An 18,896-nucleotide genomic window follows, 5' to 3' on the forward strand; every position below is an offset into this window, starting at 1 on the left:
GCTTGGTTCCGCAGTCACAGAAAACCATGCTTTAATTACACTATCTGTGGTCGGTATTATCGTTTTGTGGTAAGAGTGTAGAACAAGGATCTGGGAGAACCAGGTTTGAATTCCATGGAAACTTGGGTGAGACCTTGGGCCAGTCACACCCACCTCATATAAAATGGAAGAGTGGAGAATGATGTAAATTGCTTTGGGTCCCCATTAGGGAGAAAGGTGGATACAAATGAAGTAAACAAATGAATAAATGTGAGCAACTTCATTAATTATGGTAAGCTAGGGTGGGAGGGAAAAGATAGGCTTCTTGGGTATGTCAGACCAGGATCTGAAACAATGGCTTGAAATAGGTTTATTGCACAATAGCTATTATTCTGAGACATCCTGACTCAGTCATGGTTGGGTCTCTGCAGGGGAGGAAGGGGAAGTGTGAAGGCAATGAATCCTGCTAAAGCACAGCAAGAACAGGCAGAGGGCTTTTCTGCACAGCCAGCTTGTTCTGGCTTTTCTTTGGAGTCTATCCACTGCTGTCAGAATTGCCTTGAGCATGAAGCTTCTACACATCTTCCCTCACTCTGCATTTTTGCAGTTGCCACATTGGTTGATTTTCCTTTAGATGCTCTGAAAAAAAGGGGTTTCCTGAGCAAGGGTGCTGTTGTCATCAGCTCCAGAGGAGTTAGCTGTGTTAGTCTTTAAGACTAACCAACTTGCATCTGACAAACAGAACTGTGGTTCTTGAAAACTTATGCTACAATAAAGTTGGTTAGTATTAAAGGTGCTACTGGACTCACCAGAGGTATCACAGCACCCTCCTCCTTTTTTTATACATGTGCTTTATCAATATACCACTAAAAGATGGCTATGCCCTTCCCTATGCCTGCCCTATTCCCCCCCTCCCTGTACTTTCCTGATTGGAAAGCTGTCTTCCAGCCATTTCAATTTTGAATTACTGGACAGGATATTGGTTTGGGTGGTTTTAAAAACACTTTTAAATTGCATGTCAATTCTTTTCATGGTTCATTTCATTGAGTAGCCATTTGTGAGACTGGATGAGAAAGAAAAAAAAATGGTAATTCTAGGTATTATGCTAAAGCTGCTTCGTGTGTTCAGACTTGCCCCCCACAATGTGATTTAATTTGGTTGGCTCTGACAGTTACCTGGTCATCAGTGATTGGCTGAAGAATTGCCATGATGATGATTCTCTGGCCAGCTGTGTCACTGAAAAATATGCATGTGTGAGACTCACTATTTAACCCCACCAAAATTGAAAGTGGTAACAAATCTTGAAAAAAACATAATAAGAATGATTTGGGGAGGGGAGTCTGATGAAGAGGCACAGAGACACATCTCAAGTGTTCCTAAAAAACAGTCCTTGCCTACAACTAGGAAAAAAAAATCCTTTGGGGAAGAGCAGGGGGGTCATGGCATATGGAGAAAGGCCTGCAAGAACAACAATCTCATAGTGATATATCAATATAACAGTCCATCTTTATGAGGTAAGTTCAACTACAACAACAAAATAAAACACCCAAACCTTGTAAGAAAACTAAAAAACCCAAATGTATAGTGTATGGGGGAGCATAGGGTAGCTGTTGTCCCACTATCACTATGGTCCAATTAGCGAAAAGTGTGCTGGAATTGAGTGGAGCCAACAAAAGCACAGGAAAAATTACATATGAGAACAAAATTGGTTTTAGAAAAAGATCAGACAGGGTAAAAGTGGTTGCAAAAGAATCAGGAAAAAAACCCCCGGAAAAATGCGAGGTGAAAACTAACGGCTGAAGAGAATATGTGGAGGTCAGGGGATAAATCAAAGCTGTCACAAATCTGCCTAAGCTGGTCTGGGGAACAGATTCCTCAGATGATAACCAGGAGGAGCCAGAACCCATTCTGAGGGATGACCAGGAGGCCCAAGCAATACCAACCACCACTGGATTCCCTCTAGACCTAGAGCCTCTTCCAGACCCAGGACACCTGGATTCTAAGGCCTCTGTCAAAGGACTTACCCCTGAAGGTTCAGCTCCAGACAGTGCTACCAATATGTCAGAATCCAAGGCAGCCAGTCCCCTGCCTTGTAGGGCCGGTTCTTCCCCCACCCAGTGAGAACAACAGAGACAGCAGGCCATGAGGAGGCAATAGAATGACGCAGAAGTGCCAGATTGCTGACTAAGAGCACATAGTGCTTTACAAGATCAGGACTCATCAAGTCCTGGTCAGCTGAAGCTCTTGAGCTAAGCAGAAAGCCTTGCTGGTTCAACTAGTTCACAAGGCAATAGCTCTTGGGTTCTAGTACCAGCTCCAGATTCTGCTAGGTGAGAAGTGGTAGGGTAAAACCTGGCTCTTGAGGTGACCATCAGTCAGGAAGCCTGACACCAGAACAGAAGCAGTTTGGGGCCAGAACTGATGCCTATAATATATACTGTAATATTAAAGAATATATCAACAGTGATAGAATTAATGCAATAATTAATACAGCAATTAATACACAAATGGCAGCAGGTTGCCTGAGTATTTTATGTTATTTATATTATAAACCTAATATTTTACACGTGTATTATGTGTGCACAGGTAGCTTTATTAGATGAAAGCAAAGGATGCTCATTATGTGTGTGCTTGTAGGGGTAGATGTACAGCAGCTGTTCATATGAACTGTTGCCCTTAAATCTTATTCTGTTCATTGAAATGGTCAAGATAAAAACAGTTATTATTATTATTGGGATGACCATTATTATATTTTATTTCCAGGTGGTAGAGAAGAATTCAATGAATGCTGGAGGCCTATGTATAAGCAGCGAAAATACCCATACTCACTTCTGTGTGGTAGACCCTTGCTTTCATATCCATAGAAACAGCCCAGAAGGTCAAGAAAAGTGCAGAATATCTTGACTTTCAAGGTGTTATCATTTCATAACTTAAGTTCAACAACCTAGGATTGATGTTCCAAATACCTAGGATCTGTGTATGTATTTCATTGGTTTGCAATGCCATCCAGAGCAGAACAGCAGGATAAAACAAGGGACAGGGCCTCTTCCCCTGTGGCACCTTGTATGTGAAACTCACTTCTTTCCTTATCATCTGAGGAAGTTCTGGCACCAGGTTGCAACTTTTTTTAGTTTTACAGGCCCTTTAATGGGTAGTTTTAAAATTCTTATTGCTTGTAATAGCTGCTGATATTAACACAATTTTGATTATTTCTATGGCTATTTTATTTATTATTCTGTATTGGATCTTTTCAGTGCTTTTTTGACTGTCTTTGCTCTGTGTGTGTGTGTGTGTGTTTATATGTTGATTGGCTTTATTAATGAACGTTTTATTCTACTGAACACTGTGTCGGAAATCAACACGAGAGATTGTCATCAAAGATAGCAGCATGTAAATATTTTAAATAAATAACAGCAGAGATTAGCGCAAAAGAAATTATTTCTAAAATGAATGTATCATTTTAAAAATCATACTCAGTTTATATTTAATAAATAAAGCAAAGCTTAATAAATAAAGCAAAGCAAGTCTGCTTTTTTTTTTTTTGCTTTAGAAAAACTACAGTCATATATTTTTAAAACAACAAAAGCCCATTTCTACTTGTCACCAAAGTGATTCCTGGATGAAACTCCAGTTTGTGGACAATGTTTTTTCTAGAATCACATCTGCTGAAATGCAGGCTGGAATGAAGTTTGCATTACTATGTTTTAAAAACCTGTAGATAGGAAGCTAGAATTTTGTGACAAGCTGCTTCTGGTACTACTACAATGTCAACTCTGCTGGGCAAGGTTTTTTTTAAGAAGCTGAAGAGAAAAATGAAAGCTGATGTCATTTTCTTTTGAACATAAACAAAACCCAGCAAGAGCATGAATCTGTTTTTCTGAAGAAGAACTGAAAAAACAAAACGTTGAGAGAGGTAGACATTCCTCTGCGAGGTCATAGCTAATAAAACATTTGGAAGACGACATGACACAATTTAGGTTTAAAGGTTCACTTAACTTTATTTTAATGTTTTGAATCTGACAGGCTCACATGTCAAAAGATGTTTAAATTGTTTTGTGACTTGACAATTGATCTGCAGGAATAATTTTTAAGGAGCTTTTCTTTCTTTCTTTTTCTTTTTCTTTTTTGTTTCAGTTAAAATTAAAATCCATGCTGCCTAATCCTTGGAGTCAATCTGTAATTAAGGGGATTTAAAGAGAGACCATGCACTGCATTAATGATAAAATTTAATATCTGTTTTAATACTCTAACAAAAGAACAAAAACCAGGCAACACACAAAAACACAATCACACCTATATTCTGTTTGAATTTACCCCAATACTGTTTCTAGGAACAATCGGAGATACTTGATGCAAATAGACATGGGATTTCAAGGTTTAATATCTGTGCAGTTTACAATTAAGACCGTGATTCTGATGTTAGGGTTTTTAGTCTACCAGAAGGTGACCAGAAGCAAGGAGGACAGGGATCCTATACCTGTATCCTGTTGCATAAAAGAAGAATTGTTAGCAAATGCAACTTTTTATGAAATAAAGAGAAACAAACACCTGCCACAGCTCCTTTGTCCACACAGGTTTCAGGGTCCTTTTGCATCTGGTCACTGTAGTGTTGAAAGTAGCATGGTTCCCTGAACTGACCTGGCAATCCAGTCATTGCCTCCCTTTCAAATATGTGATAGACTTCCTATGTTTTCTCTGTGTTGTTTACCATGGGTTGGATTCCTGTACATTGTAGGCTATGTTGGTTTCAATTCCACCTTACCACCTATGGACTAATCTACAAAATTACTTGTGTTGTAAAAGTAATTTTAAAAATCACTACACATTCCTACATAAGAAAAGCCGTGGTGTATGAGTGTTAGAGAGAGAGAAAGAAAGGAGGAGGAGGAGGAGGAAGAAGTTGAGGTGGTGGTGGTCAAAATGGGTGTTTCAACAAAAGCATGCATGATCTTATTCACACACACACATATCCATAGTTTTCAAAAATAGGTACACAGTCTTCTAAGCCTTAGCTTAGATGCAATCACCTTACTTTCATAACATGCCAATTGCTTGTGTGAACCAATCCTGACCTTATGTGCATATCTGTCTATATACCATTAGGCAACACTGAATTTTTAGAAATTTGCAGCCCAATTTACAATCCTGTTTGACAGAAGTACTAGCATTCAATTCTCTTTTTCATACAGATGAATATAGAACTAAATCCTCTGCTCACTAACTTGGAGTAAGCTATACTGAATAAAAAGAGTAAACATGAGTAAACATTCATGACAGGGTGTTATTGCTGGCATGGGCCAGTGGTGTTCAGTAAAGTCTGCATCCAAACAGAACAATGATATTCAGTTTATCTCTAATGTTAACCTTATATACACTTCATCTGTTAGCTACACTTTTCTTTAATGAAAAGTAGAACTTTGAAAACGTAACTTTGTTAAGTGAATATTCAGTGGAGATTGAACTTCTAACTGGGAATGACAGGACACTGTATTTATCGCTATAACAGAGGAGAACTTCTCTGAGGTTATTGCTTCCTACTGAATAATTCATTTTTGTATAAGTATAATGAAATACTCAAATTGAGGAATGCGCTAGGACTGAGCAATCAGGTTCTGCAAGGATGACACATCCTAATATAGTCTCTGCTGAGATCTCCAAGTGTTTGCACTGCTTTAATATCTTCCACACAGTGGGAATGCATTCAGCTTGACTTGGTTGTGAGCAGTATGTTTAGTATTTGTTCCTAGACCCCGTACATTCAACCGACATAAACCAACCTTCTGCAGACTATGTGGTTGCTTACTAAAACAATAATTTTCTAAAGCACTGAGGAAATACTGGGTCTGCATTACTGATTAATTTTTATGCCTTTGGAACTGCTGTTGAGCATATAATTAAGCAATTTTTTTTTGGTCTTGTGCATTGATTGGCTCAATTGTTAGCACTGGAACATGGATCTGGATACATGTAGCCAGATTAAAATCCAAATTAAAACTCCAGATCAAGACAAGAGATTTCACAATGAAAGGGGGCATGTGCTTCCTCTCTTCTCTCTTAGATAACAGCACCTACTCCGTATGGTGGCAGATCAAGATAGGTAGCCATGTTAGTCTGTCTGTAGTAGTAGCAGTAGAAAAGAGCAAGAGGCCAGTAGCACCTATAAGACTAACAAAAATTTGTGGTAGGGTATGAGGTTTCATGAGCCACAGCTCATTTCTTCAGATACCAGGTGGCAGACATTGATAAAATTGGGAGATTATCAATGAATAGGCTTAGAAGGGTGTGGCTCTGCTTAGGATGCCACTACCAAGGCCAAATGAGACTAAGATGGTGATCACAGATCTTCATTCATTTACATTACAGCTCCACAGGTGCTCCTCTTTTTTCCTTTAAAGGGCTAAATTAACAGGATCCCAGTTTTGACTGTTAAAATAATGCTATAGTGGGAAGTTTACATTTGTCCATTTACTCCATATGGCTCAATTTAGTGCTTAAAGACTATCTAGTTTGATTCTAAGCAATCAGGCATCCACATTGGCCCCCATATAATATGTGATGTAATCTACATGGTGACTGAGGGGGAGGGGCCCACCAATTCTTTTACCACATGAAGATTAATGTTGGCCTGATAAAACGGCTGAATTAGGCCCCAGTTGTGCTATCTATCACAAATACTCTTCAAGATCGAAGCAGAATTTTATTTACAAGTTACCACAACAGTGGAAGTACTTTATAGCCACAATATTTATACAGCATATCAGTAATGACTATATGATCTAACCAATATGCTAGGATGAATAACATAGTTCCTTTGCAGGCAAACAGTGCCCAGTCCCCTAAGACTGTGATACTCACAGAGGAAGGAACATCATTCTCCCTGCCCAAACCATTCTGATATATAGATATTGGGAAGGCACTGGAAGAATCCACTGGAATCCACTTCCAGTGCCATCGCAGTAATGGGTGCACTTGGGTCTAGACACAGCTTCAAAATACCTGGAACCTGTAAAGGAAATAAATATAGTACAAAGATATTCTTCACTACCCATACTCAGCAGGCAGCACAGCAACAGTGTTCTGACAAACAGCAGCTGTCAGGAACAATGTGGTGGGAAAGTATTTATTTCCAACTATTTCAACACAGTTCAAACAAAGTGTTAAAAATAAGGACTGGTCTACTTAATGTTTTTTGTTGCTGGCAGATCCCCTTTTTTCTCTTTTGATCACAGGCTTAGACTACAGAGGTGATCTCCAAAAATACAGAGGTGATCCCCATCCACCCCCACCTCAGTGGAGTGACCTGACCTGACCAATAGGTTGACCTGACGAGAAGCAGCCACAAAACATGCCTGAATATGCAGCAGAACGGACAGCAACATTTTTATCCCATCCTTCTTCCAGGGAGCTCGGGATAGTGTACATGGTTCTCCCCTCTCCCATGTTATCCTAACAACAGCAGTGTAAGGCAGAACAGGCTGAGAGAGAATCATTGGCCCAAAGTCATTTAGTAAGTCTCATGTCAAGCAGGGATTTGAACCCTGGTATCCCTGGTCTTAATTCGGCCCTCCATCGTCTTCAATCATACTGCTTTGGGCTTTTTTACACAGAGAGGGCAATTTAAATTGGAATGCTCTTATAGTTAAATATCAAGAGGTTCTTAAGCAATCTGGATAAATAATATCATCCTATGAAAAGAGATAGATGGTTTGGTGATGCTGTCACCATTTTCAGTCTGTGATTCCCTGCGATTACCAGATCACTATCAGGCATTCAACAAATGCAGCTTTGCCCTGAATTGTGTATCCCTCAGAGAAAAGATCCGATTTCTGATTTTTCACTTGCTATACAGCTATTTTAAGGTACAAGAGTCCTACTACCCCTTTCAATAATCAAGTTACTGAAAAGCTCAAAGAAAGTTTACTTCCAGAGGAATATCCATGTTATGCGTGGCCAAAGCATCAATGATCTTATGGCATCCTAAGAATCATCAAATTCCATGTGGTATTATTTACTGTTCTGATAAGTAGTCTCTGGCTCATTGAAGCCTCTACCTCAATGGACTTAGACTTGAGTAACCCTGCATAGGATTGAAGTGTTAACATGTTAGAGCTTAAGGTGCCACAAAATTCATAGATGTTTTAAAAAGAACATTTTTGTAATTTTTAACTGTCATAACTTGATAGGAAAAGGTAAGGTATCAATCAAACAACATAAACCACCATTCATATGAATGTATATGTATATAGTACATTTCCTATGAAAGCAAAATTCCAAATTTAAGTTGTACAAATATGCACATTAGTTAAAACTAGAATGCTGAACATATTTTATTCTTGCTTTAGAATTTAGACCTTGTGATATTCAGATGTTGTGATGGAAGAATTTGGTATTTTTCCAGGTGGCAATTACGCAAAGAGAACAGCCATGGTCCTCTGAAACTCATTCTACAAGTACATAGCTTTTAGGAAACAGCTGCAAATTTTGGCATTCTTAGCCCAAGGAATGTCCCCATTGGACACAGCAGCACCATCAAGATCTTCAGATTAAGAATGAAAGACGAGTTGATGAGTGCAAATACATCGTATCTGCCAGCCAAGGTTAGTTTGCAGCCTTGAGAACACATTAAGGCCTTACCTGCTTTTGTTTCCATGTCTCTAGAAAAATTCACTCATTCATTTCAGCTACAGATTTCAAGCCACACAAAAGAACTGGGCTCTTTCAGGTAAAGGGGCCCTGGTACCATGTGGGGGGAGCACAAATGTCAGAAATATTTATAAAGGACTTGCCCCACCTATGTCTCCTCAGTGTCTACTATTAACAGAAAGTGGATTCTATTAACTTGGAGCAGCTTTCCAGATAAGGGGATCATGGATGGGTCACGGAAAGACCTTTGCTATTTAGAGCTTCCTATGGCTTACTTTTGGGGTGAAGGGTTTTATGAAATTTTACAGTGGAACATTATGCACTCAGAATAGGAAGGAAAATCAAAACGATGATTGTTTCACTATTTATTCTTTCCCAATACTTACTCATACTGAACATGGTCTTTGCATGTGGAGATAATACTTTCATTGATATAATGTTTCAATATAACCACACAGTCCTTTTCCTAGGTAATCACAATTCACAAGCAAGGTATGTGTGGTTAGAACTTTTTTGTTGCAGTACATATCATTTAACTAAAATATCTGCCAGTCCATCAGCCAGTCTGCTGGTTTGAACAGGTTTTTTTTAAGTTCCTGTTGGTCTACTTTGGATTTTACCCTTTTGAGCTATTTGCTGTCAATTACGAACTTGAATTTTATAGTTTGCCTCGAGAAGTGATTTAAATAAAGAACTTCTGGAGTGGGCAGGGGAAGCCCAATGGTTACTTCTGCTCATTGAAATGAGTGAAGTTTATTCTTATCCTCTGCTGCCTGTTTTTTAATTAATCCTTAATAGAACATATTAAGGATTAATATGTTCTATTAATATGTGGCTGCTAAGCAAAGTAAGTAGTTAAGGACAAAGCCAATGGCTAAGTTTAGGGTTACTTAGGGCAGAACTGTCATGGACAAGGGCTACTAGCTTTGTTTTTATTATTGAGGATTGCATTCAGTTCTGTCATAATGGAGTCAGTTGTGGATATCCTATAAAACTACAAGGGGTTTGGGCCCCAAGAAGTATAAGTGGAGTTCTTGTGGAGCTTTCATGGTTCTGTCTTCTTGCTACAGCACCTTTGCCCCTCAACAGGCAACAGGCTTATTAGATCCCCTACTCTCAACCTCTGCCAGCCCCTGTACTCGTGTTGCTCACCTAGGGAGAGGGGAGAAGAGGCACCTGGAAAGCCAGAGGCATGTGTGCAAAGTGCATCTACACTCACCCAGGTTGCACTGGGGGCTGATTCTCAAAAAAACTGGCCCAGTCAGTCAGTTTTGGGGCAATTTTTAGAGAATCAGCCCTCGTTATGACCCATCGCTTCTGTGTCATGCCAGAAATGACGTCATTTTCTGGCATGATGAGTGGGTGTGGGATCATGCGCAAGCGATATAAAGTATCCCCCATACCACTGCCCTTGTCTCCCAGTTTGGCTCCCAAAGAACCTGGCAACCCTGACAGGCACTTCCACATATGGGCCTGAAGCTGAAGGACGACAATCTGAGGAATCACAGACTCCCCCCGCTTCCACAAGCAGGCCTCTGCTCTGCTGCCACACTTTGGATCTAGGCCAAGATTTCTTCCAACTCCTCTTCAAAGCAAAGCAGATGTTTACAATGCCATCCTAAACAGTCATGGACTTCGAATGGTATAATTCTGCTTACAATGGTTAAGATCCCACTCGTGGTAACCTACAGCCTACACATGTATTTATTTGATTTTCGAACAATTTTTCAGCCAGCAGGTATGCCAAAGAAACAGGGTTTCATGAGATTTTTTAGCAATCCTAAAGTTCAGCACTAATTCACATTCTACTAGAGGAATAGTTCTCTTTTGTATACAAAATTGGTTACATACAGATTTTATTATAGGCATAAAAATTACATAAATTGTGTCTGAGAGTATTTCAGAAAAACTAAGCTATGTGTAGTTTTACGGCCCTGTTGTATCTACTCCTGATCTGGCTTTCATATGGAGACTGAAAGGCATGAGGCTGGAAAATCTATACTGGTAGAAAATCTTAGGTCTCTAAAAATGTGATGTTGCCCTCTATTAATTTCCCTGACTAGTATAATTTCTTGCATAACTAAACTAAGCAGGTATTATAACACCTTTATATTATACTCTCTCCCTTCAGGCCTTAATGTTTGCTGAGACTAATCCCACACTTTCATATAATCTATTTTGCTTCTGGAAATATATTTTCCTTGACCAAGTGTCCGCTTCTCTTAACCACAAAGAATAAGGTTGTTCTGCTCGCAATCCATTTGTCTTCAGTAACAAGCTAAAGAAAACTATTGCTAATATGTACTGTCATTTTCAGTGAAACAGATACTTAGGCATACAATTAAAATTACTCATACAAATGAGTCAATAGTACTATTTGTGCAAAGATAAACCACATATGTAAATAGTTCATTGAGCAAAGCAGCATGCTATTTCTAAAATCTGTTTTTGTTCTTCTTTAGAAGGAAAAATGGCAAAACTCCTTGGTAATTTTACTTGGCTAGCTGTTTCTGGAACATAATCATGTCTCATTCAAGAGCAGAGCCATAGGATCCTCAGTTCTCCGGGGTGGGTGGCTGGGCAGGCATGGGACTGAACCTGGCCTAAGCCGGGCTGATATGGGTGCTGCCTCCTACCTTGCCTCACATGGTCCTTGTGAGGAGTTTGGGATACACCTCCCTTGCTTAGTGCCAGGCTTGGAGGGCATCTCCCCCACCTTGCCGGCTCACACAGGCCAGGCTCAGCATTTCTGTTCAGTGCTGGCCTCGCCCAAGTGTGTGTGTGGGGGGGGGGGGGAGGCAAACAGGCAACTGGGAGGCATCCTGGTGCTCTTAATGGCCACTCAACCTAGAATTACCTAGTCTCCTTACCCTCTCAGTGGGGGAGGGGGACTGGTACTCACCTTTTCCCTCTCCTAGTGCCTGGTGCAAAGTACGGGAGCACTCACAGGGCCTGCGCAATGACGACACTCCTGAGAGTGATGTTGCTATGTCAGGAGTGCACCTGGGAAGCCTGGTGGGTGATGCCGGAGGCCTGTGAGCCAGGTGGGTGATGGTGGAGGTGGAGGGTGGGAGCAGGAGATCCCCTGCCTCCCACTAGGGGACCTGGCTGCCCTAAATCCACCCTGGCCTGTGAGGTAAATTAGGCTGAGAATGTGTAAATGTCACAAGGTCACCCAGTGAGTTTTCATTGTAGAATCAGGATTTGAGATTCTAGTCTCAAACTCTTACCACTATACTACATTGGCTTTTGTGGAGTGGCTGCTGTTGAACAGAAGAAAGCAGCCCAGCCTAACTGAATCATATAAGTCAGGGGGTAGAGAGCCACTCAATGACTGCAGCCAGTCCTGGCCCCAATGAGTCCTTCCTCCAAGACCAAAACAGTCCAGGAAAGGGTCTTGCTCCCACTCCTGTCTTTTAATGACAGAAACCAAGACTCGAAAGCAGGCAATATTATAGAAAGCACTTGTTTCTTAAAGTGGTAGGTGTTTATTTTATCAGTTTGGGGTTTTTTTTAACCCCCCAAGGTATTTCTTTTTTAAAAGATTTCTGATGTTTTGCATACCTGGGATATTTTTCAGCTTCCAGAAATATCTGCATTGTCCATTCAAGATTTCGGTCTCTGGATTTAACTATCCTCAGATATGACCAGTTTGAGAATTAGATAGGTATACAAACTCACCACACAAACAAAAAGGGCTAAACCCAGAAATATTTCCATATCCTCAATTTCTTTTTTCTTTAAAGGAGGTCCCAGGATACCAAAATCAATTTAACTTCCACCATTTGGGCCACAGGCTCTGCTCACCCCCGCCCAAGCTTCCAATATCTGGGCAACTAGCTTCTACCCCATTAGGCTAAATATAAAATGGAGATAGAAACATTTCTTTATTCAAAAGAGGGCCTAGGTAGTAAAATAGCCTTGCTATCTTTGGGAAAACAGTCCATCTGCCCCATCCATCACTAAAGAGAAAATGGAGATGGACCATTTTTTCGTCTAAGGCAGGTCCTACCAGGATACAGTAATATTGCAATTATTACTATCCCATTTGCATAGGCAAATCAGAATTCTCTTGATGCATTACTTATATCAGAGTTTGTGCTGCAGGCTAGAGAAAATGCATTTTTCAGTTCAATCTCTGAGGCCTCCAGATGGCTAGATGAATTCCACCAGTTCTGCTACTCTTTCTCTTCCCTCTCCTCCAGGCTTTTCCCTCTCTCTGTATTGTTCTTCACATACAGTACATCCTCTGAAAGTCCCCCCTTATCTTTACAAAAACAAACAAAACCAACCCTGCTGTGCCTCCTAAGAACCTGCTAAGTTTCTACAAAGACAAACTGGAATGGCTGAACTTGTCAGCCTGAGCAGCCCTGGGGTGGAGACACTGCCCCCGCTAGGAAGCCCTGGAGGGGGCTTGAGCCCTGCTGCCCACCTGAAGTTTACATCTCTGTTCAAGAGCAAGATTCGAGTCCAGTAGCACCTTAAAAAACAACAAGATTTTCAGGGTATAAGCTTTCAAGTGTCAAAGCTCCCTTTGTCAGAGTTTTGACAAAGGCCAGATTTTAGCAATGGCAAAGACTATGATACAGATTTCAGATATTATAAACGCTGATGTGACCCAAATCTGTAAATGTGATATAACACTACTTATATTTAGAATGTTGATTTGGAGTCAAAAGATGCCATCAAGGGGCAATTTTCTAAATCCTAATCACTTCATACTGCTGCTTGGGCAAAAAGAACAGATACTTGCTATTGCCAGAAAAATGAGGTGGGGGAGGGGAAGCCCAAAGGGAAAATACATAAAGAATTGCAAAACTCTTTCAATACTGAAAGAGCAGTATAAAAATAAGCATTGTGCTGATACCAGTATCATCTACACTGGAACGTTTCAGTATCACTGAAAAATACTTTTTAAATTTCAGAGACAAATGTGGTTGGACTCTAAGATCTATGAGTTCTACTCTACTCACAGAAGGGATATTTTCTGTCTGCTTCATCCCCCAAAAGTTGCTTCTGAGGATCAGGTACTTCTGATGCAACGAGGCAGTCTGCATCTTGAGTGAGCTATTCCCTTAGATATGGAATACCCTGTGGTTTGAGTCCTGTGTTAAAGAAGCAATTTCCATCAGCAGAGTTAGACTTCTGACTCCCCCTCCCTCTGGAGTCCAAATGCATCCCTCCCCCATGTTGTTCTGGGGAACAGGGGATCCAGATCTATATGTTGTATACTGGAAGTTTCATTTAGAGAAAAAAATTTGGATTAGTGTATTCAGGCTTGTTTGCCTGTATCTTTGAGTGACTAGTGATTCAAATGTGCACACATGCGACGTATAAGCATATTTTTAGTCCAGTCCTCAGACTGGGGCATAATACATAAATAAATATGATGGGCTGTAATGACTGCTGGGGCAACATAACTTTAAAATGCATGACATGGCAACACTGAGAGACATTACTCTAATGTCATAGACAGATCCGCTGGCACAAATATTTAGGAATGGGTACCAATTTAAAAGTCTATCTTTGTGTGGTCAGAGTGATAATAGCTGTTCTGATTTTGACAACCAAAGAATAGGTAGAACAACAAGCATGTGAAGCAGCTTGGGGATAACTGCTTTTTATTTGACAGCTGACTCCAATTTCCTCTCCAAGTGCTTTCTGTGCATCCCATGACAACCAACCAACCAGGATCAGCTTTATCTTTGTCCCTTGTGAAAGTTGCACAGAACAAGCCTAGACTAGGAATATAGAAAGACAAGCCCAGCTTAATTAGTTGTCTCGAACTTATTTAGCAATGGTTACAACTTGCACATTTCAAAAATGACAAAAAAAGATAACACAAATCTCATCATTAGAAATCTAAAACAATTAAAACAAGAAACATTTTAAAAAGGTGAATAACAGAACAAGTAATAGTTTCTATTAACATAACTATTCTGACTCTTGGTATGATTTCTCTCTGCTCTTCATAATATGTACTGGGGTGAAGTGAGTATACAAAGGTATTTTATGACATCTATTTTTGCAGGGTTTTAAAAAATCCCTAAGGAGAAATATCAAAAGTATACATATTTTCTAAACATCCAAGTACAACCCCCCTCAAATACTCTTACCCTCTTTTGTCTGCTTCCTCCCTTTTTATCCTTTTTGACAAGACATTTTTCACCTGGAACTGGGAAGAGGAGTAATAAGCTCCCCTTTTGCAAATAGCAGTATCAGCTATGTGGTCACTACTAGGATAGGTCAACAATCTTATTAATACAACACATGCTACTTGAAGCATATCAAACAGACACTCTTCACAATATTCATTGCGTACAGTTACCAATGGACAAACAGCAACTATTTCCCAAAGATTGTAAAATACTGCCAGAACTGATTCCATATGAATGTAATGTTAGTTACCAAAATACACCTAGCCAATTTGGAGAATATGTTGTTTTTATCTTGTTGTGCTAACACATACACACACACACCACAAAATAATACCATAACAGAAGGGTGCTGTATCTGTGTTTAAAGAAGGGGTTGTTGGCAAACAGCGCAGCTCACTTCTGCCGAAATGTACACAACTGATATATGCGGCACAGAAAGCTGGCACCCAGGGCTTACAACCTTAATTTGCCTGCAAGAAGGAACGGAGATTTACCTTCAGAGCACGTTCTTGATTGTTTTCAGCAGTCAGATGTCTCGTGTTGTTTGCAGAAGTCTGGTGCTGCTCTTTCATATGATGAAGCTCCTGCTCCAGCCGTTTGCACTGCAACGAGGAAAGAATCCCATTAAGTAAAGGAGCGGGGGCATATGATTTTTTTCCAGCAAGCCAAATAAATTAATGTAAATACAACTACCATTTTTTTTAAAAAAAATATTGCAGTGAAACAAACTTCAGAGTTAAACACATTGTGAATGATCTAGGAGATGCTATTACACAGATCTTGGTTTATGCATCTTCTCAGGGTACAATTATCCACAGATAAAAATGCAAATTTAATATTTCAAGAAGGAATGCAAAACATTTTAAAGAGGATATATAATTTATTGAGAAAAATCATCTAAGTATGAGTGAAGTCTTAGCATGATATCATTAAATATAAAAAGACATAGAAATGGTACATTGCATCTTCGAATGCTGACCCAGAAGATATGTGCACAATCTTATGTGTTTTTTATTAAAAACAATTAAGTAGATTGCAGAGCACACCTCGCCCCACTGAAAGGTATAGCTGTAAACAGCATGTATGTGTATTAACAACTTGACTACAGAGAACAATTTCTAATTTTACATGTGGAAGAGAATACACATAAAAGAACAAAATCAAGATATAGCTCAAGATATTGAATGTATTTGAATAGCCATCAAACCAATGTCCAAGAAGGTCATGAAGTGCAACCCCTGGGTATTCTGGCTTAACAAGAAAGTTGTTTGTAGAAAAAATATCCTAATATGCCCAAAGAATGGAAGATCAAAGATCTGCAAGCTTCCTACAATATGTGAGAGAATAATCACTACAATTAAAATAAAAGAATATCTAAAAGCACTAAGTTATATGCAATCAACACTGTAAAATACTTTGCATATCAGGAATACCACAGAAATAGTAAAACAGAACAAGTTATTGATCCTGTTGTTGCTAATTATTATCATAATTTATGCAGGAAAATTTCAGGAATTACTGGAAACAAACCTTATAATTAGGGTATCAGTGATGAAATTAATGGAAAATATGAATGGAATACCAGGACTTTATTCTATTGTCAAAGAACAGATCATTAGTATTATCTCCACTAGTGCCATAACCTCAAAAACAAACAAACAAACAAACACCATGAGCATACAAGCAAACTAAGTTTGATATAAAGATAGAGTGTCTAGGTGGGGCTGGGGGAAATCTAAGTTCTAATCCTTGCTCAGTGATGAAGTTCACTAGGTGAACCTTGGACTAGTTATGCTTTCTCCATCTAACTAACAACAGGGAAGGAAGAACAACCATCCTGAGCTCCTAGGAGCTCCTGTGATAGATTTGTGATCTCCAAGTGGCCAACGAACTACTTTTTTGTGATTGTCCTTCCACCATAGCCAGTATACTTGAAACCTGTCTTTTGAACCTTATTATAGTAGTCATAGAAAAAAACTTCTAATATTATTCTCAACCTAAACTAAGAAGGGTCTTTTTTTGGAGGAAAAAGGAGAAAATACTGTTCAGGACGTGTCCACACACAACTTGATGAACATGCAGACACATATACACACATTGAGAATGCTACCTGAAAGTGAACAGCTTGGAGGTTCAGGAGATTCTTCCTTCACCTACCTACCTACCAATCACCTTTTGCCCACCTTTTCTCTATGGAGCTCTGGACACTGGCATTTACTCACTCTATTTTTAGCCCACCTTTCCCACTAAGATTCAGTGCCCGCCCCCCCCCCCCGTGAAGGGGGGGTTAAACCATCACCCCTATGCAAACACAGAGGCATGTTAATGTTTTTAAATGTTTTTAAATGTATTATTTAATGTTTTTAAATGTTTTTAAACATGTTTGTATTTGTTATCCGCCCTGAGCCTGCGAAAGCAGGGAGGGCGGAATATAAATATAATAAATTAAATTAAAATTAAATTAAATTAAAGGTGGATTAAAAATATTTAAAAAATTCATACAGCATAAGACATCCAATAAGCAATGCAAGAAAACCATGTTTACAGAATTAGAAAACAAGGTAAAAAAACCTGTGCAAGGTATGACATATCATAATGCAGAAAGTAAATTACAAGGTAGAAGACAATATAGTAAATGGAAGGTGACATATACAATAAACATGACAATAGACAGCAGTCTATTCCCAGATAAAAATGTCATCCAGAACTGTTCCATTATCAGGCAGGCTATTCTAAGAGGAGGGAGCCAAAATGGAGAACACATGGGCATGGGCATTGCCAATCTTACCCATTTGCAGGGTGGCAGCCTCAGAAGGCTTTGCTCATATGACTGAAGCTCACATGGCAGATCATAGTTTTACAGGTGATGACCAGTAACTTGAATTGAACCCAGTAACTGATCAGCAACCAAACGAGTGACTGCTGAATGGGTGTGGTATGCATGCCTTGCCTAGCTCCTAATAGCAGCTGAGCTGCATCATCCAATACCCAATGAAGTTTCCAAGTTGCCTTTCAGGGCAGAATTATACAGAATATATTATAATAGACTAATTGCAAGGTTACCATGGCAAAGATCTACATGGATAGATTGACTGGGAGCCGTCTTTTAGGCTAAATAAAGATGGAAGAAAGTATTTTTGTATTAACATGTTTCTCCAATAATAATACTGGGTCCTGTATGACCCTTGGTTCTTAACTGAGTCAGTGAGTATCAGCTAGAACTCATCAAATATGGGAACAACAATGTCCTTCAAGTAGATACCACTTTTATTTGAAGCATTTTCTCGGCCTGGCTGAAACTTCTGGGAGTGGAGAATACTGGCAATTGCTCAGTAACTTGCCTTTTATGGAACAAACCTAGGCTTCCATTTGCCTGAGAGTAGTAGGATCTAGGCCCTACCAGGGTTCTTCCGCCCAATGGGATCAAAAAGCGGGGATGAAAGCAATGTCACTTCTGGTTTGTACCTGAAAGTGATGTCATGATACTCCTGATGGTTGCCACCATCTGTCTGGCAACCCAAAGCAAAACTGATGCTGAATATGCAAGATATTTTTTATACATTTCTGCTCAGTGACAGTCCATAAGTTGGTAAACAGTTTAAAAATATTAAAATTTTAAAACAATACATATATGTAAAACAGAAAATTAAAACGAAAAGGAAAGAGGGCCAATATGGGAACATCAAAAGAAAAAGAAGACAAATGAATCTTCCTGAGGAGGGAATTCTGCTGTTTTGGTGCCATGACTAAGAAAGATCCTTTCTTGGGTTGCCACCCTTCCAGCAGGAGATGATGGGTGAGCCCGGGGCAAGTCTCTCAGAGATTACTGTAAATATCATATGATAGTAGGTGGTCCTTAAGGTATGCTGATACCAAGATATAAAGGGCTTTAAAGGTTAATAGCAACACTTTGAATTGGGCTTGAAAGCCATAATGATCTCTAAGGACCTTACTCTTTAATTTTTTTTACTAGTTTTTACAGTGTAATACGACAGATGGATATTTAAATTCAGGGCTGGTCAAACATGACAGCCTCAAAGTGAAGTTGTTTTTAACAACAGCAACAGCAGCAGCAACAACAACAACATTTGATTTATATACCACCCTTCAGGATGA

General features: G+C 39.5%; 1 protein-coding gene across 1 annotated transcript in view; it reads right to left on the reverse strand.

Moving 5' to 3' along the window:
• MIPOL1 (mirror-image polydactyly 1) overlaps window positions 1-18,896 on the reverse strand; it is a 270,727-nt gene that overhangs the window by 119,241 nt on the left and 132,590 nt on the right. Inside the window, exon 8 of the mRNA XM_054972227.1 lies at window positions 15,275-15,382. Within this exon, the coding sequence (XP_054828202.1) occupies window positions 15,275-15,382 (108 nt within the window). The remainder of the gene's footprint in view (window positions 1-15,274; window positions 15,383-18,896) is intronic.

Source organism: Eublepharis macularius, chromosome 2 (assembly GCF_028583425.1).
Source record: "Eublepharis macularius isolate TG4126 chromosome 2, MPM_Emac_v1.0, whole genome shotgun sequence".
In the NCBI taxonomy this organism is placed as follows: Eukaryota; Metazoa; Chordata; class Lepidosauria; order Squamata; family Eublepharidae; genus Eublepharis; species Eublepharis macularius.